The 26,823-nt window shown below is 36.4% G+C and overlaps 1 protein-coding gene across 2 annotated transcripts in view; it reads left to right on the top strand.

Moving 5' to 3' along the window:
- The window catches only part of ARSB (arylsulfatase B), a 76,295-nt gene extending 56,980 nt beyond the window's left edge, over nucleotides 1-19,315 (top strand). Inside the window, exons 7-8 of one of the 2 annotated variants that reach the window (XM_059492622.1) lie at nucleotides 5,156-5,284; nucleotides 5,829-6,744. In XM_059492622.1, coding sequence (XP_059348605.1) covers nucleotides 5,156-5,284; nucleotides 5,829-6,094 — 395 coding nt within the window. In that variant the 3' untranslated portion in view covers nucleotides 6,095-6,744. Of the gene's footprint in view, nucleotides 1-5,155; nucleotides 5,285-5,828; nucleotides 6,745-18,926 lie in introns of those variants that run through there. The other variant, XM_059492623.1, reaches the window with a different exon arrangement.
- Nucleotides 19,316-26,823: the final 7,508 nt, after the last annotated feature.

Below are 26,823 nucleotides of genomic sequence, written 5' to 3'. Positions count from 1 at the left end.
AGGGGCTGGTGCTGATCCCCTCTCTCTGTGACTGCTGACAGGGCCTGAGCAGATGGAACGAAACTGCATCAGGGGAAGCTCACACTGGGCATTATGGAAAGGCTCTTCACCTAAACAGGCTGCCCAGGGAGTGCCACAGCTCCATGCCTGTCAGAGCGCATGGAGCGTCTGTGTAACTGTCTTGGTCACATGGTTTAGTTTGGGGTAGTCCTGTGAGGAGAAGAGCGTTGGAGTCTATGGTCCGCATGAGTCCTTTACTACTTGAGATATGCTATGGTGCTGTGATTCTCTACTTAGTTTTGGTGGAAATTTTGACCCTTTCAGTTGGATAGCTGAACTAATGAATTAAGCAGAAGGTTGCTGTAAGTATATGCAAAAATATGTAGGAAAACAGGGGTTTTTTTCTGGAAGAGCTGCCGTCCTAACATAAATGTTGTTTTAAATCAGAAGTATACATGGGATACTGAATGAGGTCAGTTGTATGTACATTCATACAACTTTTATTATATTAATCCTTGCATACCGGGATTAATATAATAAAAGTTGTATGAATGTACTTCAATATAGCACTCTTTGTTAATTTTTTATTTGCCTCTTCTGAACTGAAAGTAATTTGGTAGCACATCTTGTATAAGACCACACCAAAAATCTGTCCAGTTCATTGTCCTGAGAGTAGCAGTTATATAGCACAAAGTACATGAGGGCAAGCACATAAATACACCTCTCTTGTGTGGCCCCCATGGGCTGCTCTTAATCTTTAGGCTGGGATTTTGGATGTAATAATAATTCTTGAGGGATTTTTGTTCCACTTTGTGAATCCTTTCATTATGCAACCTGCATTAACTTTTGGCACCCGCAGCATTCCGTGTAAAGGAATTCCATACCTGGGTTTGGTTTATAATTAGGTAATATATATTATCATTTATTTTCAATACATGACATCTTAATTTATTCAATACTCTTGTTGGGAAAGACTTGTTGTTCCTTACTCAGGTTCCCCTGGCCACGCGATTTCTTAGACCTCTGCCCTTTCTCTTGTCTGTTGACCATTTTTGAGGATAAAGAGTCCTATTTACTCAGTCATTCTTCACATGGAAATTGTTCCATAGATTTAGTCTTCCTTGTCCCAGGTCTTTGTATCTTGCATGGCTTTTCTGTGTCTGTTTCATAACATGGGAGCCAAAACTGCACAGTACACCATGTGAGGCACAAGAAGGATCTCAGTGGTGGCATAGTGTCCTGTTTGTTGCCAATTTTAGTATTGGGATTGCTTTTCTGGACAGCCTCTGTACCATACTTGTTCATTAAAGGTAAAAATTTGCAACAAAGTTTAAAGGTTAAACTTTGCAAACACTTCCCTAAATAGCAGTAGCTAGTTCAGAGCACATGCTGTTATGTATGTGGAGTGTTGGCTTTTCCCCGCCATCTTCATTACTTTCCCTTTTGTTGTACTTATATTTGTGCATTAGCAAGACTTAGTGCACTGAAAGATTGTTCACTTTTCCAGGTCCAGGGTATTCTCTAGTCAACAGTCAGGATATTACTTATGTACTTATCGAGTAGTAAATTTTCCAACTTTCTGCCTGAAGAGTATGCCATGGAATATTCAAATTATCAAAATGGCCATTATTTCTGCAAAAGTAGCCCACATTTTGACTGATGCTTTCTGAGCATCTTGTGCAGATTTTTCAGAGTTAATGACATTGGCCTTTGAAAAAATTAAATTTCTTGAAGTCGCAGGTTAGCTGTTGAAAATTACATAGGATTTTTCATCCTAATTTGAAATATATATGTGTATAGAAACAATGTATGATAACAGAAGTAAAACAACTAAACTGAAATTTCTGTAAAGGGCAAAGGGCCAGACTTCTAAAGTATTTACTTTTGTGGTTAGTGAGAGTTGGCCACCTCAACTCCTTTAAAAATCTGATCCTGAAACCATTTTTAAGACTGTCAATATAAAGGATATCTGGAACTATGCTATAAACTCCAAAATCATCTGCCAAGGGCAATGTCTTCTGAGAGACATTTATATCTCTTTTACTATAGAGATATAAAAGCTGTTTGAATACTAATTACTCTGAAGTAATTAGAATAATTCATTTTAGCATTAAATATTTGAAAATAAATATCTGAATGAAAGGTCACTGCTTTCTTAACTAATACAAGTTTTGTCATTTCCCAAGAGACTACTTAAAAAAGAAATATAGCTGCTGCTGAGGCTCCAAAGCTGAGCTTCAGGAAACAGTAGCTTCTGTTTGACAATAATAAAGTTCATGGGAAAGGCTGTGAGACTTTCTTTCAAGGTAAAAACAAAGGCTTATTTCATTAGCCACTGATACACTGATCCAATAGTAAAAAAGTAAAATGTTTAGCCTCTACACAAGCAAAAGCATCACATTTTTTAATATATAAATCTGTAAGGAGAGTATACAGACCTACGAAGCCTGGCTTAATTACAGAGCTTAGTAAAAGGCATCTGTCCTTTGACTGCAGAATAGTCCACAGGGCCGTTGTTCCTGTCAACCATAATGGAAAAAAATAAATAAAACCTCCCCCACAATATAGAACAAATGCAGAAAAAAATCTGCTTAGATGTTATGGGAGTGAACATTTTGTCTTGAAAAGGAAACAAAACCAATATGACTTTTTCAGTCTGCGAAATCAGAAAAGCGATCCCTGTAAAAGAAGAGAAGGAGGAAGATGGGTAAATGCAGGAGGAGGAATATCTGAGTTTAAGCTGCAAGTCATAGGATGGGAAGAAAAGAATTCATATCAAGCAAAATTTTTATTATATACTTATAATACTTCTGTGTCTGGTGCTTATGTAATGTAATAAACTGACAGTCCTGTAAGTATCCTTGTAGAGAGCATCTGAACAAACATCAGTCTGTGTTCCATGACCAATACATCCAGTCAGATGAAAGTTGACTTGTACTGTCTGGAAAGCAGTGCACTTCCCTGAATAATAGACAGTATATTTCTTTGGCACAAAACAAGTGCTTGCAATGGGTGAATTAACCTGACCGACAGAGTTCTGTTTATAACAGCTCAACATGAGGGAATTTATCTATTTTTCTCTAAGAAAGTTTGCTGTATTTCACAGTATTTCACCAAATAACTTGAGCTTCATTCTCTGGTAAAAGCATTTTTTTCATTTAGGAGTATAGTTTTATTACCTGGACCAAATTAGAGTGTTTAAAAACTATTTTATCTCCTTGAATCTTATTTTGAGTCTCATATATGGCATTCTAAGGATATTTTGGAAAGTATATCTAAAAATACAATCTTTCATACCATTTATTTGAAGTGTTTTAAATAGTTTATCTTGTCTAATGTTGTAGTTCCACATATACTGTATGTAGCTCATCAAGCAGAAGCATATTCTTCATGATAAACTTTAAAATCAGAAATGCAGCTTCACAAAATTTTATCTTTAGACCAAGCCTTGACATTGTAGTTTTGAGACATAAGGTTTAAAAAGCATGATTCTCTTTTTTGACCTGCCGAATGTCTTTCATCATGCTTAAGAAAGTAAATGGCAAAGGGGAGTAGTCGAGGAGGAGTAGCAAAGCAAATGACAGAAAAACACATAACACAATGATGTTGAAAAGTAAGCAGAATTAATCTTTAAACTGTTTCATATTTTCTATGGAGATCACATGGCTGTGTGAGGATTTATCTTCCAGAAGAAATTCTGCTGGGGTTACTTAGGAGGTTTTCCTTGTTTTGAGGTTTATTTTCTATTTTAGATCAGCTTCAGTGCTTCTTGATCTAAGATGAACTGAGTCTTCCCCAGTCTGTGTATGCATACTCCAAAAAGTAGCCCCTTTTATATCCTTATTCCTCATCCTATATCCTTACAATCTGGGAACATTATACAAGTCTGATGTAGATGGGGAACTTGGGTATGCACAAATCTGTTTATTAAAGAAAATAAACTCAAAGTGTAAAGTCCAGCAAGAAAATAGAAACTCTGCAAATCCTTCTTAAAAAATGGAGAAATTGTGTCTAGCATTTCCTTTCCCAAATTTCTGTTCTTCTTTCCATTAGATGTGTATTTGCTCCACTGTGTTCTGCAGAATTTACTCTTTTTAGAAATACCTAGTTCTGCTTCCTATTGGCTCTTACATGACCATTGTAGATCTCATGGATTCTCATAAAAAAATCTGTCTGCTGAGTCCTTCAGATTCCCTAAACTGATTGAAAACCATCTCCTTTGGAAAGAAGCTAGAAAATCAACATTGGTTTTTCTCCATCTTCGAATGTGTCTTCTAGTCTGATTAAAGTTGCCTTCTGGTAGTCATTGGTAAACTGTTATCAGCTGATACAGTTAATATAAGACTTCTAGATGTTATGTCTTGAATGCCTATTTTATTTAGGAAGGGTGACATGGAAGTTGGTTTGGATGCTCCTGGGCTGTCTGTCTGACTTGCTTCCTGCCTGTTGGTTTCAATAGCAAAGTGACTCCTATCATCCCTGGACAATGCATTTTAATTATTTTTACTGAGCTCCCTCCTATAAGGAGCTTCAGGTTCTCTATTGAGAGGGAATGTGTGCATAGTTGACATTTCAGTTTTCAATAGTGTCAGAATATGGGAACACATCATACACAGCTCCTCCAGAGACAGTATGAAGATGTGCCAAAGAAGAAGCTTGCTGATTTTTGTGAACACAGCCAGCTCAGCCCAAAGGGACAGCTCTCTGTTTTGGTCAGAACCTGGGACTTCTTCCCTGAAGTGACCTAAGAGAATTTGCAGTAGTAACATTGATCTCAGGAGATCTTTTGATCCTATATTCCTCCCTGGAAAAAGATTCAGGCACTTTTATGACCAAATTTAGCAATTCCAATTTTGAGTGTTCTTAATACAGATACATGAGATACACATATAATACCTGTGTACAAAATGAATCCAGTTATTTGAACTCAGCTGTGACATTTTACTTACCATTCCACTGGCAAGTTTTTAAAATGGAGTTCAAGTTCAGAGTTAAATACATCCATTGATTCATAGTACAGATCTTTGCATATATATACAAGAAATTATCCAGTAGGGAAAAATAAATGGGTGATACTGCTTTCTTTTCCAACAGAGTTCTAAAAATTACCTCATGAATATGCAATGTTCCTAACTTAGTTTATTGTATGATTAAGGTCTTGGCATTGATAAGAGGACATCTTTACCACAGAGCAATTCTTCTCCTTGGGATGATTCACTTTTCAATATATCCATACATGCGGCAATAAGACATGGAAAATGGAAGTTACTAACTGGATATCCAGGTAACAAAATACCTCCTTTTTGTACAGTGTATCCTATCTCCCACCCACGACAAACAATATAATTTTGTTTCATATGTATAGAAATTCTCCTAACTTCTTAGGTTTTTGACTCCATGCAAAGATCTAGAATGAGCACTTCTAAAATACAAACTATGTATTTTTTTCATTTTCCAAATATTTTGTCTGCAACTTACTTAAACTGTAGGGAAAAAACTTATAGAATATCTCAAGTTGGAAGGGATCCATAAGGATCATAACATCCAAGAAGAAGGACCACTGAATTAATTAATTGATATGAAATAAAGTTACATTGAATTTTGGATCTCAGTGGTGCAGTGGTTTTTTGCATAAATGAGACTCCTATTTAGGTAGCCCTGCCCTAGAGAGACTCTGGTGCAGAACTAAAGTTAAGGTCTGCAGCAACTGTCACTGTACAGGGGCTTGTCAAGAGACCTAGTGAATTAATCAATTGTAGCAAAACTGTGTCTCCACACTCCTGCTCTGTATCTCAGAAGTGACCCTTGGTCTGTTTCTGTTCCTGTAGGCTGCAGTCATTGGTTCCCTCCACCATCCTTATACAATGAGTCACAGATTCAGTCGTCTGAGCCATCAACAAAGAGACTTTGGCTGTTTGATATTGTTCATGACCCTGAAGAGAAAAATGACGTGTCTGAAAAATACCCTCATGTAGTGGAAAAACTGCTCTCACGGCTTCAGCATTATCACAAACGTTCAGTGCCTGTGTTCTACCCTGATGAGGATCCCGCCTGTGATCCAGCAGCAACCGGGGTTTGGGGTCCTTGGGCATAGTGCATTTTGCACCCTGCATAAAACCTCTGTAGCAGAGTCTGGTTTATGGACTCAGAGTCCTAGTGACATAGTTTGTACTGTCTTTAATGAGCTGTTGCTAACTGTGAGCTTATTCTTTGAATAATTCAGTATTTCTTATTCTTGATCTGTTGGGAATCTTATTTCAGTCTTTTCCCACTCTCTCATTCCCAACAATTATATGTGAAATGTTTGGGGATTTTTTTTTAATATTCTTTGTCTGGAATATACTTCTAGTGTAGAAGATAAACATTGTCTCCTTCCTTGAAAGAAATTGAAAAGAATTGAATTCCTTGTCAGGAATCATGGCAGCAGGGACATCCATAAATAATCAGTCTTGTGGAGTATACTGAATGCTGGTTTCATGTTTGTCCAGAAGACAAGTTCTACTGAAAGTTATTATAAATCTGTATTGGCATAAAATTTTTTGCCTTTTGCATGTACTTCCATCCAGAAAAGGGAAGAGTAAAAAAAGAAAACCTCATAAATACAACAACATCTCTATTTCTTGTTCCTTCTAATGTATCAAACCAGAGTAGAGAGTGGTGATCAACTGGAGTGCAGGGCTGTCAGGTAGAAGGATCTTGACAGGCTGAAAAAATGAGTGAATAAAGATTTAATGAATTTCTAGAGTTGCAATTGGGCTGGACGAGCTGCATTCAGGAGTTCATGCTTGGCCATGACCAGATGGAAAGCATTTTCATGGGGAAAACATCTAGGCATTCTTCTGGACAATAATTAGGACAAGAGTTGCCATTTTCTCTCTAGATGAAGAAAAGTAACTCATTGTTGTTCCATATAAGAGAATGTAGCCAGCAGCTAGGGGTTGTCTTAATTCTCTTCTATCAGTGCTACAGCACAGCATCACATTTTGAGCTTCCCTATACAGGAAAAGTATTGGCATGTTGGAGTTAGTTCAGTGGAGAACTATGAATATGATCATGGGAAAGGATAAAGAAATGGGTAAGTTTATGGTGGTGAGAAGAAGGGAAGTTGCTACCTTCAGCTACCTAATGTGAGAGCATAGAGAAGAGGAAGTAGGACTCTTCTCAGAGGCGCACAAAGATGAAAAGCACAGAGGGAACATATGGAGTTCCAATGCAATATAAGGAAAGGAAAAGAAAATCACACCCTGCGTTTAATTAAATATGGGAAATGTGGCAAGCCTAATCCTAGGCATCTTCAGTCTTTGGTTGGAGAAGATTCTGAACAATTCTATCCCTGAAGCTGGATCAAATTTGAAGTTGACCTGGTTTGCAGAGGTGGTGAGGAGCAACCAGTGACCTCCAAAGGCCCCTCTCTGCAAGAATTGCTCAACGATTCTGTGATGAACAAAACCTTACTTTTATTATCTGCCTGGTAAGTACCCTGTCTTTATTACCACAGTGGAGTCTGTTTTCATCCTGAAGTGGGCTCAGAGCCATGAAGAAACCAAGCCAAGCAACATTTCTCAGTTAGTCATCAAATTGATGCAAGATAACCTGCCAGCTCTCTATTAGTGTCTGAGACCCTGAGTTCTGGTACAGTTTCTCAGTGTCCTTGGCTAAGTTCTCAGGATGCAGAGCTCAATCTGTCATCATCTCCAGAAAGCAGGAATCTAATTGCCTTTTTCCTGGCTCCAGGACCAACTCATATAAATTGCACTAAAATTTTGCAAAACTTCCCAATTTTCTCTTGGGAGACTTATGCTAATTGTTAGCAAATAGATTAATGAAGAGAAAGGCTTGAAAAAAATCTGTGCATTAAAAAAAAAAAAAAATGAAGTCTGAAAAAAAGATGAAACAAGAAAACTGAAAATGCATATGCTTTCTAATACAGCTGATTCACCACTACACTGTCTTTAATCTTGAGAGCTTGTCTTTTCTACCTTTGATGTTTTTTCTATGAGTGGAAGTGAAGATAAAATTCTCCAGAAACCTGTTCAGCTTTTTATCTTTCTCCCAAAGAGCTTTATATTTCTCTCACTCCTTTGTCACTTCTGCTCCTTTATATCAGTTTTTTTTTCTATTCTATTTCATTCACTATCTTCAGCCTTGAAGACAAAGAGAAATGTAGGTTCAGAAAAAGTAATTCTCATATAATAGACAATATATTTTCTCTGTGGTTTAATTGGATACATTCCTATGGAATCCTGTTTCAGACAGTTTCAATTTCCTTCTCCATTCATCCATCAGTGGCTGAAAGCAAATGGTTGCAGCAGGATATGACAAGGCAAGCTCTTCAGATTGGTCCTCACCTTCTAAACAGTCACTCAGTGCCTCAAAAACCAGTTTCTCTTCCATTAGGTTGCACCAGCCTTTCCACTGGGGCCCTTGGGCATAGTGCCCAGCCTTGCAAATACTTTCTAAGCTGTTGGTATTCACACAGACATGCATTTCCACAGCTTATCTAGACACTGGGAGAATCATCTGATTGTTACCTGCCTCCAGGTAATTTATATTTTCATTGGTAAAACTTACCTGCTGTGACAAAAGCTCTTACTATACTACAGTTAGCAACTTTCATATGAACTAATTTATTTAAAATATTAAATTAAAAACACTATACATTCTGTAGAAGCAGTTTCCAAACTGGTACCTGATCATATCTCCTTCCATTTCATGAAATACATTTAGGCTTTTCTTTCTGTCATGTGGCTCTTCACTCAGTTCCTGCTCAGGCTTTAGCTAACACACAGCTCATTTGTTGAGACCTGATGTTGTTGGGACCAGTGCTGTGAGATCTGAGAGAGCAACACGTAGGAAGCCTACAGGAGGGGCTCAGGTCATTATGAAGACATTACTCGTCTGCTACAGACATAATGCTTCCTACTGATGGTCAGTTCCTTCAGAATCCACTAACTTAGGGGAATCATGTAGACCAAACGTCAGAGCTGGAAGTCGCAAACATGACAGCTTGCCCAAAAACACCTCTGAAGCATATCCACCATCAGCCAATCTGCTGGGGTTTTCATGCTTCCTGATGGGATAATGGGAGGCCTGTACTGTGACAGAGGAGAAAGGATGAGCACTCTCAGCAGCAGCTCTGCGAGTATTCTGCTTATATCCTTTAAGTTATGACTTAGACAACTTGTGAGTTAAAAACCTCATGAATTAAGGAACGAATCAGTGAATTCCCATGTTAGTCTTGTTTGTATGAAGGAGATTGAGCCTTTGTTTGATGTGTGTGTTTCTTTCCTTTCCTAATGAGCTCATAAGCTCATAATTTACAGACCAGGTTGTTCTGTAAATTAGAGAGATCCAATCAGACCATGACAATCGTGGCTTCAGAGTACAGCAGCATTTCTCTTTTGAGCTTTTGAAGATTCTTTATGATAACTGAGGCTTAGGTTCTATTATTTGCTGACCACATCAAGGGAGGGAAAATGTAAGCAACAAAACCTTCTTATAAGCTATTGTATCACGTTGACAAAGCTTGGATCTTCCTTCAGTAGCTCCAAAAAACCTTTATTGCAATTCCCTTTTCTAGCAGTTGCAGTCAGTTTGTTTTACACTGATACAATTATTTATGTTAGTTTATAACTGACCTGTTTGGCGCAACTGCAAGTTCCATATTCTAATTGTAGCGTACAGTTAGTAACATGGTTTCAAGTATGGGATTCTGAAAGAGTGAAGTGTTACATTACCTTTGTGACCTTTGGATTTACTATTTTTGTATGTGTCATAATGATACATGTTGTCCTTCAAACGTCTTTTTGAGATAAATCATCCAAAGAACAGAAGTTCCATTAGTTCTTATTAATCCAGAATGTTTTGGTACAATTTATTTGTGCAATCAAATGCAAATGGAGACATTGACAGGTATTCCCCAGTAAGTAAGGCAAATAGATCCAAAGTATTTGTGTTATCCTCTCTTTTTTCGTAGTGCATGTTCATTTAGTGTCCTGTGTACAAATGCATACATGTAAGATTAGAAAGCTAACTGTTGTCAGCCAATATCACATATAACATTTTCATTTACAGTAGGCATTACAAGATGTGGTTGTTGCAATAACAAGGGACTGAACTTGGGGGTGGGGGAAATTTCTGGCTGACATTCCTGTCTGTCCTGCAGCATTCAGCACTTGTATTACATGAGGAAAGATGTCTTGCCCACAGAAGTAGAAACTTCTGTTAATTATATTTTTAACTGGGATTTTTATGATGATAGCTAGTTTCATGGAAAAGAAAAAAAAAAAAGTCACCTAAATTGTAAAAGCTCAATAATTAATATCCCTGACTCCCATCAATTTCAGCTTCTTGGATGAAGTTACAAAAGATCAAAAAAATTCCAATTTTAGTTTCAGAGGTAAGCAGAGCTTTTATGTGTTCTTTTTTCTCTATGTCCTGCAACCTGCATTTTAATGTCTTGCTGATATTCTAACTTATATATTTCATTTACTAGGAAGTGACTGTGACACATCAATGTCTCACACAGGTATTCAATTCACCCTCTGTTTCCTCTTGTTATGTTTTAAAATTCAAAGATTCATTCTTTTCTCAGCTACAGTAGACCTAATTTTTATTTTTTTAATTGTCTAATTATTTTCCATGGGTGGTCCTTCATAAAACATTTGAATTGAACTGTGTTAGGGAAAAAAAACATCTGGCTGACACATTTAGATTGGCATCGGCAAAGAGTTGTATACTCTTAAGTTCTTTCGAATTGGAAAATAGAGAATTCTTTATATGTTTTGTGGTTACTTGAGTAACATTCAAAAATGCAAGTATTTTGAACTCTGAAAAAAACTTCATTTCATCCCTTTCCAATTTCAGATTCATTCTTAATCTAGCAAACATCTGAGCATTATGAATTTGAAAGTCTTAATCTTCATGCTTTAGAAATTTTTTAAGCTTCAGAAAAGTAATAACCAAGTTGAGGAAGAATGCTGACACTGACTACTCATTTTGCATTGCTTACTTGTAAAAAAGATGTACACAGTCAAAGAGTGCATTATCTTATAAACAAAACAGCAGATCCGGATCTTTTCTTGAGTCAAAGGCCATATATTCAATATATGAAAATAATTTGTCCAACTTTCCTAAGGTTGATAAATGGGTCTTGGATTAAGATCTGAGTTTAATCCTCTTCAGAATCTCTGAATTGAAGAACCCATGAAGAACCCAGAGTTGAAACACTTGTGGTCTGTGTGGATTTTAAACTCCACTACCAGTCCTTGATGGCCTCTCATCCTACTTCCTGATACAGTGGTTTAATGGTAGCAATATACCCAAAACTGTTCCATGCTTTCCTTAACAAACAGTTAGTGAGCACCAAGTTACACAGAGAATCCTGTTAAACTTGTGCCACCCTATTGCAGACAGGTTTGGATGTAAGGGCTGATGGTAATAGAACCACTGATAGCGTTGCTATCCACGTGTGCTGGAGGTTGGCATACAAGGACATGCAGTCCATGTGTGTAGCCATGTTTGTAATCCTGGGTCCAGAGATACCCAAATGACGAAGAGGCAGCTGAATCGCAAAACACTTAAAGTCAAAATGAAAGATTACTTGACAAATGAAGAACATGTCATGTCAAGCACTACCAGGAGATCCAGAATCTAACTACAGGCTAGGGCTGTCCTAAATGTAGGAACACCAAACCATTTCCAAGATGTTGCAGTTATTAAGGGAGAATTTCCTGCCTACCTGCTCGTTTGGCAGCCCACCACAGGCCCTGCTCCAGCTAGACCCCAAGGCTCTCATAACATTAACCTCAGCTTGGTGGAGGGGTCAGAGGACCATTTCTGCCGCCCAGCCCTTACCTTGGCAGTCCCTTTTTGAGCCCCACCCCAAGCAGACCCGTAGGTTTCATGTCTCTCAGCTATAAATAAGCTGAGGTTTGTAATGGGGAAGTAGTGCTTTTGGTAAGAGAAGGGGAAAAAAACCCTGCCAATTCTAAGTTTAAGGAGGTTAAGCAATATTTTTGCCAGCGGGTTTCCAGCTGGATGTTTTAACTCTTTCAGCTCACTGTCTTTGTCAGCTGCAGGCAGTGGACTCAATTTTGTTTCAAGCTGGGTTATTATGTGAGAAGATCCTGGTTGAACATTTGGTGTGAAGAACTCCCTGGGGTTTCAAGCTGCTGCTTCTGAATCCAGTGCTCTCCCATCTTCTTCCAGTGCATTGCAATTCATGTATGAGCTCATCTACATCGGGCAGAGCTGCTGCAAGGAACAGTAAAAACTTTTTTTTTGGCACAGAGCAGTTGGAATGAGTCAGCCATCCAACCATGGATGGGATCAGTGACAGCCCTTGTGATAATTGCATGCCGTGGTTAGCAGAGGCAAGGAGGATGATGCAGTACTTCTTCTTGTGTTAGTGTTCCCTTCTGAGAGTGTTGTTTTAGCAGGGTGGGGCGCAGAGATACTAGAAAGGTTGGTGATGTATCTGCTGCCAAGTTTCAGAGAAGTGACTGCCAGCTGCCATCATCAAAGCAGTTACCGGATGTGGATCCCCTAATCCTGGCTAAACTCAATAGCAATAAAGGCAGTTATATTTTGTCTGCAGGACTATAGTTAGGAAAGAAAGTATAGTCCAAATGGCTAGATTTGGATCTAACGAATGCAGTGTTTATTTGGACAAATCTTCAAAAGCCACAACAAGGTACTGCACCAAAGCCACAGTTCTGGGCTGCCAGAGTTTGGCATTCAGGACAGTGATAAAAATAAAAAATCCCTGTCTTTCTTTTCAGCTATGCATTCTTGCTATTTCTTCAAGCAAGCAAGGAGTCAGAACACAGTGAATACACGTACAAACAAAGTAAGCTGTGTTTGGTATTCAGCAATGCTTATTGAGTAATTTTGGGCATAGAGCCCATGGTAATGAATGGAAAACTTTGATCAGGACATCTGTGGCCTGCCCAAATAATTTCATGGGACCTGCCAATCTGCCAGAAACATCACTCAATGGCCCTATTAGCCAGGGATGTTGAAGTCTTTCTTGATTGTGTACATTCTCCAAGCACACTCATGAACTAGGAGTCATTGATTTTTATTGGATAGAAAACTCAGAAATAGCTTATTCAAGGACATCTGAGCCCTTAAGTTTACCCTTCACATTTATCCTGCTTCACTGGGAAAAAACTTTAATGAGTCTGTCTGGACAATGAAAAGATGAATGTTGACAGCATTGAGTCAAAGTGTGGACTTAGCTTCTAGCAAACATACTCTCAGTTCCAGCTTAACTGTACTTACAGTAAAAAATAGTTTGGGGTTTTTTTAGCTATAGATTATAGTCTGGGCAATTCTGTGATTCCAAGTTGTTTTCTTGATGTTGCTCATCAGTGTGCAGTTATTCAGGAAAATAGTCAAATCCTGGAGGATCATAATTTTTCCCCTTTTCCCTTGTGTGTGTGGTAAGAGGAGCCTTTTTTAAAAGGCTGTGACCATTGTAACTGCCAGAACAAGAGCCATGAAAGCACTGCTGCCCTGTAGGTGGCCTCTATAGATGTACTGAATTTTCACTTTAATTCTTGTCCCTTTTGCTTTGTTTTCAAATACGTTGTTTTACAAGTCATACTTGATGGAAAAAGCTCTGTCTGAACTAATCCCAAAGTGGCTATTAGTCTGGTCTAGTCATACCCCGCAGCCCCAGCAGTGAAATGTTGTAGAAACAAAGTCATTCTCCTGCCTTTTCAGTTCTGTTTTGACTTTACTCTATAATGAAGAGAGCATGGTCATGGTATATTAAACAACTGGATAAGAGCAACATATACATTACCATGACTCTGCTTCTAACTAAAGCTCCAAAACTAATATAGTGGAGAAGCCTGGCTAGGAATTTACTGACAGTTTTCTTTTGCCGTAAATTCAGCATTAGAAAAAAAAGGTTCAGAACAGCTGAAATGGCATAGCCTTTGAGTAAAAAATAGACATATTTATAATATCAAAGGAGACTTATGAAAATATCCCAGCTGGATTTTGAAAAATGTAGGAGGGAATAGAGTAGAACAATTGCATTTCTGTTTATGTTTGCCCTAGAAAGTAGCCCACTGTGAAGAAACATTTAGGAATGTGAATGACTGAGAGATTGTCTCTTAGAGGCAGCAGGTATAAGATGTCTGAAATTCCTTTGAGTTATAATTGCTTGTTAACAACAGGATTTTTTGGTAATTATTTCTAACCACAGTACACAAGAACATAATGTACATTGCTTAACATGGAGAACTGTTTAGAATTCACCTTTTTCTGTATGTACTTTTTGATAAAGAAAAGGCGATGGAAAATAAATTTTAAAAGGAATTTTTAAAAATTATTATTCCAACACTCTAAAATGGAGAGAATTTTCTTACAAACATAAGAGTTTCTATGCAAACGTTTATTCTATTAATAGCATTAAGTATAATTGCAAGAATCTATATTCCTGGCAATAAAGACTGTAAGTATAATTGCAAGAATCTATATTCCTGGCAATAAAGACTGAGTGTAGTGTTAAGAGGCAAGTATAATTATTAACCCACAAATATTATTGAAGATTTTTGTATTATGCAGTGAGTTACGCATTTCAGATTTGACTTGTGACAAAACATGCATTAAATGTGTGGACCTAATCCAAACCCCAAATCCAAACAAAGCAAGCTCCTACATTGTCTAAGTTTGTTGTATTTCTGTATTTTATATTTTGACCATGTGGTTCTAAATACCAATATTAAATTACTTAGTATCTGTTTTTTTTTCAGAAGCAGTGGGGATGCTCAGACCCTGCTATCACAACACTGTTTAACAAGAATTCACTTCAGAGCCTATAGCAGTGTAAGCATCATTAGGTGTGAGAAAAGCAGAGTTTTTAACAACAGCCACTATCCATCCTTTTACTTAATATTATTTAATGACATTTATTTGATGACATGTTCAAATAAGTAATGGCCTCCTTTTAAATGCAAAGGCTGGTTTTATCTGTAGGTTATTTTCATTGTGCTTGTCATGAATGTACTGCTGATGCACGAGAATACAAGAAAGGATTTAGGAACACTTGGTTTATCCTAAATATTATGCAGGTAATAAGTGACCATAATACACTGATAATCATCAAAATTCTAGATACAGCCAAGATCTGGCATTGCTTAGGTCCATAACAGTCAGCCCCAAATGCACACACAACTGCAGTGCACCTATAGCACCATTTCCTTCCACTCCTGTCTTAGGAGCTGATTACTTCATAGATCTCTGAATTATCAAAGGGAAAGTCAGAATAATTTCACTCAATGCCATAGATTCAAGTGAACGCAGTGCTCATGAAAGGTCTTTGCCCATGAGCTGTCGTCAGAAGATTTGGAATTAATTAATGATTAAGATACATCCGTGTGTCTCAGTTGCCCATGTGAAAAGGCGGAGAGGACAGGATATTGTGAGAAATACAGATAGGGCTGTGCTTGGAAAAGCTTTGTTTGGGGCGTTGGTCACTCAGCCTGAGTGCAGTCATGGTTCCAGTTTGCGTTATAAACTCACCCAGTCAAGCTGTAGAGCAGAATTACATACTCCTGTTTATCATATGAACTGGAATAATTGTTTTACTTCAGGGAAAACTCTTTGATTTTTGTTCACTGAGTAAGTTATATTTGTAGTGGAATCATGGCTTATTTTGAACATGAATCTGAAAATATGATGACAACCTTTAATCTATATCACTGCTGTACAAGGAGAAAGTTACTCTCTCAGCTAATAACTCTAGTTCAGCTGAGTTACTCTCTCAGCTAATAACCAGTTTTTAAATATATGCATATTAAAATATATGCATATTACAAACATTCTATTCTTGCTTAATGTTGTTTTTGTTTTTTTCATTGTGTGTTATCTAGATATAACAGAGAAAGTTAGCAAACATACATTTATTCATTGAACTTCAGTCTCTAAACAGACCTGCAGATCAGACCTTAGGAGCAGTCATTAATAAAATTTACTGCATTGAAAATGTTATGATCTCCATTTTCTCATCCTTCTGCTCAAAAACTGAAAGTTTTTAAATAAGGAATAAATTACAGCTATAAACCCTATAAAGAAATATGTTTAAAATAGAATTTGTTTTTGGTAGACCCATAGTAAAGCCCACAGAGACAGAGAGCCCCGTAAATCTGGGAGATTTCTGTATTTTTAAAATAGGCCCATATTTAAGTTTACATTACTGCTTAGGAATTGACTTCCAAAAAGCCATAACAGTGGCTACTGTTCTTTCCCTTAGGGTCCAAACAAGGAAATCCAATGTTTTCTGGTCAGCAGTAGGAATTCCACTTTGTAATCTGACACTCTTCATTCCTCTCCTCTCAAAGGCAGTAAACCAAAAACTTAAAGGCAGAACAGATTTTCAGATCATGTAGCATTTGTAAATCCTCACGCACATTTAATGATTTGTTGGCATGTACAAACTGAAAACTTCATGACCTGGTCTTTCTCTTGTCAGTTCCTGCTCTCATCACATTGTCTAGTTATGCACGTTTAACTAAGAATTCACGTTTTTGCATTTCTCTGATTTCAGCCCTATTGTTCCAAACTCATGAGAAATAAAAAGTCGTAGAAGAGCCAATATCTTCATACTGGGAGGCTGATACAGCTTGACTGTAGCCAACAGATCTATGCTAGTTCATACCAATAAGAATGCAGTGATTAGAAAGATATTAGTCCCTTTTTTCTATTTTTTAATGTCTGGTCTCTAGCAAGCATGTGGTGGTGGCATGCTTCTGCATATGTATGCAGTGGTAACAATTGGATCTTTTCATGCTCAGAGTGAGTAACTCAATTCTACTCAGTCTGTAATTTCTTTCTGACAGGCTCGTTATTTCTCTGCTGATGGTATGGTTATGGTTAAGGGCAACTGTACAATTTTAAAATACAATTTTTCTGTAAGCACAGTATGTCTCTTCAAGCACACTTCTGTCCTAACGGCACATAAGCCTGCTCATCCAATGACCATGGCTGCATCAGTTGTAGAATATGTTGTAAGACACTTGGAAGAACAAACATCTTGACACACAGTTTTACTTGCTGCTATCATCTCTGTTTATGCATCTTTCTGTGATGGATATGTATTTTTACAGTAGGAATTGCAAAGTCTCTGGACTAGGAAAATTATCTAGTTGCTTTGGCTGCTTGTTCTCATTAAGGATTTGTTCAAGTTCATGCTGGTGTCAGCATGCCCTCTGACTTCATTGGAAGACCTCAGTGCTATTTGAAAAAATCAGATTATTTTCAAGCATGATAGAAACTGCAAACTCAGTTGGAACTGTGTAAACTTCCATAAGACTTGTTTGTAGCAGGAACAAATGAAGTAAGGACAGCAGTTAGGAAATCTCTTTTGCTCTTCTCTGTGCTTTCTATATATATGCTGCACTTTATCCACATATATTGAACCTCCCTAGTGATTTCTGTGACTGTCTGTTAAAGATCCTAAGAGATAAGTATTTTTGGAACATTTCTTAAAACTATTATATTTTCTGGACTTTCAGAAGAAATTCTGAGAAGTCCACTCCTGCAGCTAGTACAAATTTCTGGGTAAATAATAGCAAGGTTTTGGTGAATTCTACACTTTGAATTTGAGTACCTACCTATAGCTGACTCCTCTGGTATATGACTTTTAGCTTGGATCTGCACCCAAACAGTGACAGAAAATATGAATGTAAATTAGAAAAATAAAAGCCTGTACATTTCCCTATGTTTACTGTAAGGAGGTTGCAACAGTAAATTCCAGTGCAATGATTTTTTTACTCCTAGGATATGATATGGGTATTTTTCATTGTCACTCTTAGTGAATTGTGTATATCTGAAGTTTATGCATTGCCTACAAACCAGAGTGTAATTTAGAAGAGAATGCATTTACTACACCCTGTTCTTCATAAATAGCCAACACCTCAGACTTTCTGCACACCCCTTTGAAATTAGCTGCTGGAAGGAAGGAACACTGGCAACAGTGTTAAGGAAGTGCAGTCTCAGGCTCTGCACTCCCTTAATTAGAAACCTGAGACTCATGGTTAATGGTGATTAATGTTCCGTTCTATTTTGCTAGTTCTTCCTTGTGGGAAAAGATCACATAAAACTGAAGAACTTCCAAATAACTATTGATATTAATGAATTTCTTTTAAAAAGAAAATTTATTTCTACATATGTTGCTAACAAATTAAGCATGAAACTCTTATCCAAGAGTGTGTCATTTAACTAAACCTGACAAACACAATTGCACCTAACTGTTGCATCTGCTTCTCTTTCCCACACTGGTGTTTTATTTTTTTTTTAAACTTCAAAGTCTCCAAATTCCTCCTGATTGATGCACTGATTTTTTTAACAATGTCTTTGTTGTGTACTGCAATCAGACAAGTGCTAATATCCTTGAGGAATCTGGCAGGACTGTGGGAATCTTCCAGCCATAATTGCATCTTATCGTAAATGTGATGATATTGGCAACTTCAGATGAGTTGACAGAATGTGCTGTTGCTGAGGGTGATACCAACTTTCTCCATTGACTTATGAGGCTAAGGGTCATTCTTTTATGCATTCTTTGCTGTCTCTGGTATGGAGTTTTTAATGCAGCTCTGGAAGATGTTAGAGACATAAATGCCTGCTGTATTTAAACAAAGAAATAGTGTAATCAGGAAAAAATCAACAGGAAATCCTAATTACATAGTTAAAATTGCTAGCATGATGAATTATGATCAGTAACACTGAATTTTAATTATATAGTTGAAGTTTATTAGTTTGAACATTATGAGAAAAAATAAAGCAATATAAAGATGCTGAATGTAGTTCAACTTATTGTACAACCCTGTTAACCCAGGTTTTGGATTTATGCATTCAGTTATTTGCAAGTTATTTTAGCTGAACACTTTATTATGTTTGTTTTTCTTTTACAGGTTCTAAATGCAGAATAATTCCACTGAAAATTAATTTTGGAGCTGAGGACATTTCAGGGGATTCACTACATGCCTAAATGTGTAACCTTATATTTACTGAGTTTTTCTAAATCTGGATCTGTGCCTCAAGCCGTGGTTATCACTTGTTCAAATTCTGGAACATCCACTTCTCTGGTAATAAATATGGTTTCCCCAAGTATGGGGTTAAAAACACCTGATTTTTATTCTTGTGAGTTAATCCACTTTTCTTCTTCCTCTGTATTTACATAAGAAAAGTAACATACTTGTCATTTAAATTATCTAATAGGCCCATGACTTGCAAAATATTTATTCACTGGATTTCATTGTTTATGACCAGACTATGAAGAATAAAACAATGTTTCCTTTTTCGTTGTTTTTTAAAGAGAGAGTGATTCACTTATTATGTTTAGAATAGGACTAATAGAGGTTCAGGGCCACTATAATTCTTTAATTTATATGACAGATGAGAAATAAAAAGCTGCTTCTTACTTTTTTTCGCTGCATGTACTCTTATCTGTGCTTCCTGAAGACCACTTGGCCTACAATCACTTTAAAAAATACCATGATTTGGCTCTGAGTCACATGTTTTGATTGAAATCAGATAGCCAAAACCACAAGAATCTTAACTTTTTAGGAACAGTGACTGTTCCACAAGTGTGAATCCAGAGACTGGCATACAGGTGATAAGTAGAGGATGCAGATAAAAGCTCCTGATATACCCTCAACTTTTTTATTAATTTTCCTGCTGTTACGTCACAAGGCGGGGGTTTTTTGTTTCAAGGCCAGAATATATACTCTGCATATTAACAGTGACTTCAATTCTAATTTTCAGTGTCAGAAGTTGGTCAGAAACTGCTTCATGGAACCACTTCTTAATGACCTTGTACCTTGACTTTCTTTCTGCAGCACTACAAATGACTGTGCACTGTGTCCTGGACATGCTGTGAATTCCCCAACAGAGCGTGATGCATCACTTCATCAAAAGAAAAAGTGTAATTCTTCTTAGTTTACTAAATTATAGTGACCAATTTTCTCCTTTAGGATTTTCTCCAAGTGCTCCAGTTGTTGCAACAATTCATAATGAAATGTGACTCCCAGGAAAGATCATCAGTTGAATTAATTTTGATGTTAAAATATGACCTGTGCTTACTTGTCATTCAGTGACTTTGCAAATGTACCCACCAATTTCTTGTGTATCCATTCTGTGAATACCACATAAGAAAAGGCTAGGAAAAAAAAATGTTAAGAGAAACAGTACTAGTTGAAATTTGCAATTTTTTAAAAAGGTATTCAACTAGCAAACCCCCATCTTTAAAAGGTTTCTGTGGGACAGTCAGACAGCCTTATTATTGCATGGGGGCCACCACGTATATTTTCTCTACTTAGTACTATTTTGTGAACTACTGTTGATGTATAATTATTTAATTTGGCTATGATACCAAGTTGTAAGGTGTAGGTAATAGCTCAGTAAGATCTTATACACTGAAATAGCAATTTCTATTATTTAGGTTTTGTAAATTAGAATTTTCTTTATTCACTACCTCTTTATGGATATTTTGCAATTGAAGGAAAAGCATGCATTAATAACTATGTAATACTCTTGGTCAATATGTGCCTTATTTTTTTCTCTGTAATTAATTTCTTCCGTTCTCTTTCCTCTTCTCTTAAGTAGCCCTATAATTATCATCATTAACAATGTTTACTTTTAATCAGTTGTGGTATTTTAATTCTCAGCTCTTACTTCTCTTTCCTAATTATTTTCAATAATTGCAATGTCCTTGCAATATCAGTATTGTTTGTTTCCAAACTATTGTTTTGATTCTATCTTTTCTGTTCAAATAAGGAAAGCATGAATTCCTAGGACTAATCACTGAAATGTTTTATTAATGTTATCTCCAGCTAATTATTTTCACTTGTGTTTTAATATAGATCATTCATCACTTCTTAAACAGCTATGAAATTATTTTAGAGACAAAAACATAAAAATGCTATTTAAAGTTTCCTACTTACACACAACATAGTTAAAGATGAAGTGTAACTTAGTGTGTGAGAGAATCTCTGAGAAATAAAAGGCTGTTGTTGTGCTTCTAAGTGTGTGATCCAAGGCATCTGTCTTTAACAAGGATAGATACTGTGGAAACAAGTTTTATGTTGCAGTCAGAATTGACCATTAGCAGGGAGAAAGATTATTTGATTATTTTGCAGAGACACAAGGCAATTGACTCATCAGCAGACATGGTTATCCCTGAACACACACAAACCAATGGCATAGAAGAGAAATTTACACACCCTATAGTAAGATGTAGGTTTGCAGTATAGATGGCTTTAAGAGTGTTTGTTAAGAGTGTTTGCAGTGTAGATGACTTTAAGAGCTGTGAAAAATAAGTGTAATTTCCATGAGGGCCATCATCCTATTTAAAGATAGTGATTCAAATTCTGATTTTTTATGATGTGACCAGTAGAATCCTGAGTTAAAGATCCCAGCAAATATCTCATGCTAACATGCAGATATATACCTAAAGTGTAAATGAGCAATAAGGTGAAAGGAGTTGTTACAAGAATGATGGTCTTTAATTTAAAGGAAAGCTAATACTAGTGAGAAATGTGTGTTTTAGTAAAGGGCTGGATCCCTAAAGAAATTCAGCAGCTTGTTGTCCAGAATCCTCAACTTCTAGCAAAAGCTCCTAAATAGGTCTCCTTTATTTGTATTGGGTACGATTTTCACCTTCTTTTAAAGTTGATATAGAGATACCATATCAAACAAAGTGATTGATTCAGGTTTCAGTAAATAATTGGAGAAAGAAAATTCTTCATACAAGAGAATACCATAAATCCTTCAGCAGGGTTTTTGCTGTCATTAAATTTATTTTTTAAGGTTTTTTTAGCCAGAGTTCTGGTGAACACAAGTCTTTACTGATGCAACCTTGTGAGCTCAATCACATGGAATTTAAAGCCAAAACACTAGATGAAATTTTTGTGCCTTAATTATACATACAAGCTGTTATTAAGCTGAAGTACAAAGTCAGAGTGTTATTTAAAGAAATGCCATTTTTTAATGAAAAGGCACAATATTTTCAAAGAAGCTTCATGGAGAACTATCATCTTTCTGAAGACAGTTCAGTGGGTTATGTTAAAAGAAAGCATTTACTGCATTTGTTTGCCTTAACAGTCTTATCCTAAAAAAGATTTCATTACTGTGTCATTAAAAGCTACAGATACTGGAGCAATTGTTAAGTGTGCTGACACACATTTGGGGTTTCTTAAGAGATTCCTTTTTGAGTTCTGAAAAAGTTCTGAGGTTATGTTCTCTTCTGCGTAGGGTAAAATCAGCAAGTTTGTTTGCTAGTTTTAAGCCAGTAATGCTTCAATCTTCATCATTTATTCAGTGTATATATTCTTTGCAAGTATCTAATATTAAGTGTCACTTAAATTTAGTGTTGTGTGCTGCAATGAACAATGAAATCTGATTTCAAAAGTGATGGAGTTTTTTAAGAATTGTGGTTAAACCTCTTTGTACATGTTCCATTTTTTTTTCTGCTGAAATTCAGAACACATGGCCTTGTGCTGAGGAAGTTAACATTATAATACTCCGTAGTTTGCCCGGTTACAAGGAAATTGCTACATTGTAATTGTTAGTACATAATTGTGATTAGTGATTGACGAAGAAAAGCCTACTGGTGTCAATTAGTGTGCAGGCCATATCAAAAATACATGCCTCAACCTTAAAGAGCATTTTTCCAATTCACAAATATTTTCTTTTAGCAAGATCCAGGTTTCCCCAGGTTATGTAGACTGTATGTGATCCTCCACATTAAAAGATCATCCCCAAATTATTGTCAGTATGTATGTAAATATCTTTTGTTCTTTGGAAGACACTGAATTTGTGTGCCTCCAGGCTTCTTAGGACATCTGAATCTCTTTAATCCGTCACTTGTCAGATTAGTGCTTTTATGAGGCCATTCACATAAACATGATGTAGTCCCACAGGATGTTTTAATGCTGTCGGAGGTTTTTTTCAGAGAGAGTATGTCTGACTTGTAAGATTATAATTTAAAATTCATATTTGATGGGCATTTCAGGTATTCTATAGCTAAAATGGACTTAATGTTATTATTTTTTCTTTTTAAAATTATATATGATGTGCTAACTACTTTCTGGAAAAATTAAATACGTTATGCTAATGAAAGATATTGCTGTACAATATGCCCTCCAAAGGTTCGGGGCCATTTAAATTTTGAGCATATTGGAATAGCTTGTGGCAAGGTCCAAGCAGCTGGTAAAAGAGTTACTTCTCAGGAAGCTTAAATTTAAACATACAACAACTCCTTTTGTATTTTGTTGCTGTTTTTAATTTATTTTCAGAGTTACGGATAAACCAAAATATCTAGTGCTGGCAAAAGTCCTACCCGGCATGGTTTCCAATTTGGCTTTATAATCAATAAGCCTGAAAACGGAAAGTAAAGACTTCTCAGGGAGAAACAATGATCAAGGTTGAAACAGTGGCCAAGTTGATTCAAGACTGCAGGGTTTACCCTGAGAATTCTATCCGTCTTTTACATTGCCTGGAAAGCTCATTTAACCTATTTTAGAGGTTGATGTGATCATTTTATATTATCAGTATTAGAAGTAAGAAGAGTTTTGATGCATTTGTGATAGGAGCAGGAAAGGAAAACAGTGAAACTAGAGCCACGTGAGACAAGACAGGGATTTCAAAAACATCCTAAAAGATTACAGTATTACAGATAGCTGACAAGGATAAACTACTAATAGATGACGAGGATAAACTACTAATTCACACTCCTGGGCTGGAGGGCATAATTATATCTTCTGTAAGGACAGCTTTATCAGAGTATAAGGTGTGGAAATGCGATAGTCTACAGGATAAACAAAGCAAAGGGGAATCCAACAAAAACCAAACCAGACCAAAACAAAGGGGAATCCAACAAAAAACAATCTGCATCATTGTTTGTTCCTTCTTTTGGATCTTGGCAATGCCATGATCAGTGTGTAAAATCCTGAGCATCCAGATAAGCATAAAATATGTTAGGAATCCACTTCCTATCATTGAATGTGGGGAATGTGCAGAAATTAGCTCAAAACCAACACATACTGCCAGCGGGAGTAGTGGGTGTCTATGACTGCTCTGATTTGTACTGCTCTGGTTCTCACTGACATGCTGTGGTGCTTAGGAAACTTAAGTGTAATCATCTCTGAATTATTCCTAAGTCAGAATTCTTAGAAATGCCAATTTTAATTCTGAAAAATGTTTCAAGCATTTATTATAGAACTGGGAATATGGAGTAATAAGACTGTTTCACTGAATTTCTTTGGATAGTTTGGGTGAATCTTCCCAGTTCTTAAGCAATTTTTTCAAGTGTTAAGTTGCTTTGAAAAATTGGCAATGTTACAATCTTTGAGATTTATCTCTAATGATGTTTACACTGATGAATGAAACATTAAACATTTTTGAGATATATAATTCCTATAAATAGCACTACGCTATTTCCTTTTATAATTTGTAACATAGCCAGTAGAACTGTAGGATATTTTGGAAAAAGTCCTAGAAAATGCCTCATTTGTGGATGAATAAGCTAGTAGTTGAAGAAGGTATCAGAGTTGCCTTTTTTCAACTGGACATATGAGTTGATAGAGTAATTTCAAATGTTTTATGCGTAGTAGCCTTCTCAGTCATTTGAATGTGTGTGATTTCTCTCAGCACTCCTGAGGACATTAGAAGAGAAACAGATTAGCACAGCTAGTTATTAATGTGGGAATTTCAATAATTGACTATCTTATTTAAAACCCAACCTCTTTATTTATACCTAATGGATGTCTTGGTTTGTTCAGTTGAAAGGACACTGATAATTTAAATTCCCATTAATTACTGCATCAAAGTGCACTTTAAAATACTCTCTATCCTACAGCGCCAAATTATGGGAAAGGAGATAAAACAGCTGTTACTGCTGTTGTGTCAGGCAGCATTTATTTGGCTAGACGGCTTTTTTTTACATACTAGTTACAATAATATGTGTTTCAAAAATAGAGATTAGGCAAAGTGATAAATCTGGATCCCTTCAGTGAGTCTGAGTATCTGCATTCAATTAAAGCCTTCTTAAAATACAGTGGTAGATTCTTCTATTGTACCACATTGGCAGAGTTGCAAATTAGTTTAACAATTAGTGTCCCCAAAACACCAAGCTTGGTTCAGAGATGGAATGTGAGACCCCAGAATACTCAGCCAGGGTCAACAGATATCTCAGACAGCCACCACAAGCCTTTGTTTCTTCTCATGTTGCTTTCTTTTTAAAGGTCTCAGACTCTGAGACACTGTTTTAACTGACCTTATTTTTTCAATTTGTTTTTATTTTGATGAATGCCTGCTGCTGCCTTGCATTGGTCTGTATGTCTGGAAGAGTGCTTTATTCATCACTTTCCCACGGAGGCTTAAGCAGCCCTGTCCTTCATCCCTTTCACTTATTCTTCCTATCTAAATAGGTTATTAGACTAGCTTTCCTAAGTCACCCTTGACTTCTTTCTCCTTCATCTCTGTAGAGACGAAAATCTCAAGATGTGTCTCTGGGTATATTGGAATTAAGTAATCACTTCAGATTCAGTATGATTTAAGACAGTTTCCAGTCCTTCCTTCCAAACTTTCTTCCTATTTCCTTTCTCTCTGTAGACATCTCCATGCTTTCTGCTGCTCAGCACTGATCTTTCCCTAGGTCGTCACATCCCAGTAAGACTAGATACTGTACATTGATTGTGTACATAACAACTTTGAGGTAGTAATTTTTCTTTATCTATGGCTACAATTCTCACATTAACTTTATTTTTTACCTGAGCTATAAAATTCCTTTCCTCTGAAATCTATACATTCAATATAGTATTGCTGTTATCCACTGTGGATGCTCTTGCACCTTTTTCATTGTCTACATCATAAAGTGATATCTTTGAATGACCTTTTTAGCTTAACCGCAGCCTCTTCTCTTTTCTTGTTTGATCCTGAAGTCTCCAGTATGAACAGATGGGTTTTCCCATTCTTCAAATGTCTTCCTTTTTTTTTTTTTTTTGTCCCTACTGATACAGCTATATAGTAGATAGATAAATTCTTCTCTGTAACACCATATACTGGTTGATGCTAAAGCAATGAACTAATGAAAAATTAAATATCATAGCTAAGTGCTTAGAAAAACTGAAATTTCTGAAGCTGCAGATCAAAACAAGTGTTACTTGAGAAGGACACATTCTCGAAGATTTATTTCAGCTGATGTTTTACATCTTACTTTTCTTTTGGGTAGAAGAACAAAAAACCCACAATAAAATAACACCCATGTCCCAACTCAATTTCCTCACTCTTCCAGAACTGAGTCCTCCCTTTTATATATTTCCCACCATCTTCTGCCTATTAACTCCTCTTTTCCTATTTTCCTTGGAGTTTTGGAACAAGTTCCAAATGCAGCTTTTTCTTTAACATTATTTTACTCCAAAAAATTCTTCCCTTTGTGTTTCTGTAATCAGATCATTTCAATAGAATATTAACATTTATTCCATTCCTCCACATTGAGAAGATTTTGGAACAACAGCCACTTAAAAAATAAAACCCAAATATCAACAACAAAAAGCAACAGAAGAGTAAGTGCAATGAGGGAACAAATTTAGTATGAATATATCTGAAGCTTAAAAAGTTGAGATTGATTTGCTCTTTAGCCTAACTACTAATTCCTGTATGTACACATGATATTCACTTTGTTCATTCTTAGCTTTTTGTAGGCTCTATATATAAATTTTTGTGTCTTATCCAATATTTTAATAGTTTCCAGTGACTATTCAAAGGCTAAGTGAGAACATAATTTTGAGCCAAATAATTTCTGTTCTT

Source organism: Ammospiza nelsoni, chromosome Z (assembly GCF_027579445.1).
Source record: "Ammospiza nelsoni isolate bAmmNel1 chromosome Z, bAmmNel1.pri, whole genome shotgun sequence".
Classification (NCBI taxonomy): Eukaryota; Metazoa; Chordata; class Aves; order Passeriformes; family Passerellidae; genus Ammospiza; species Ammospiza nelsoni.
The sequence above is the reverse complement of the archived record's forward strand: the minus strand, read 5'-3'. Positions and strand labels throughout refer to the sequence as shown.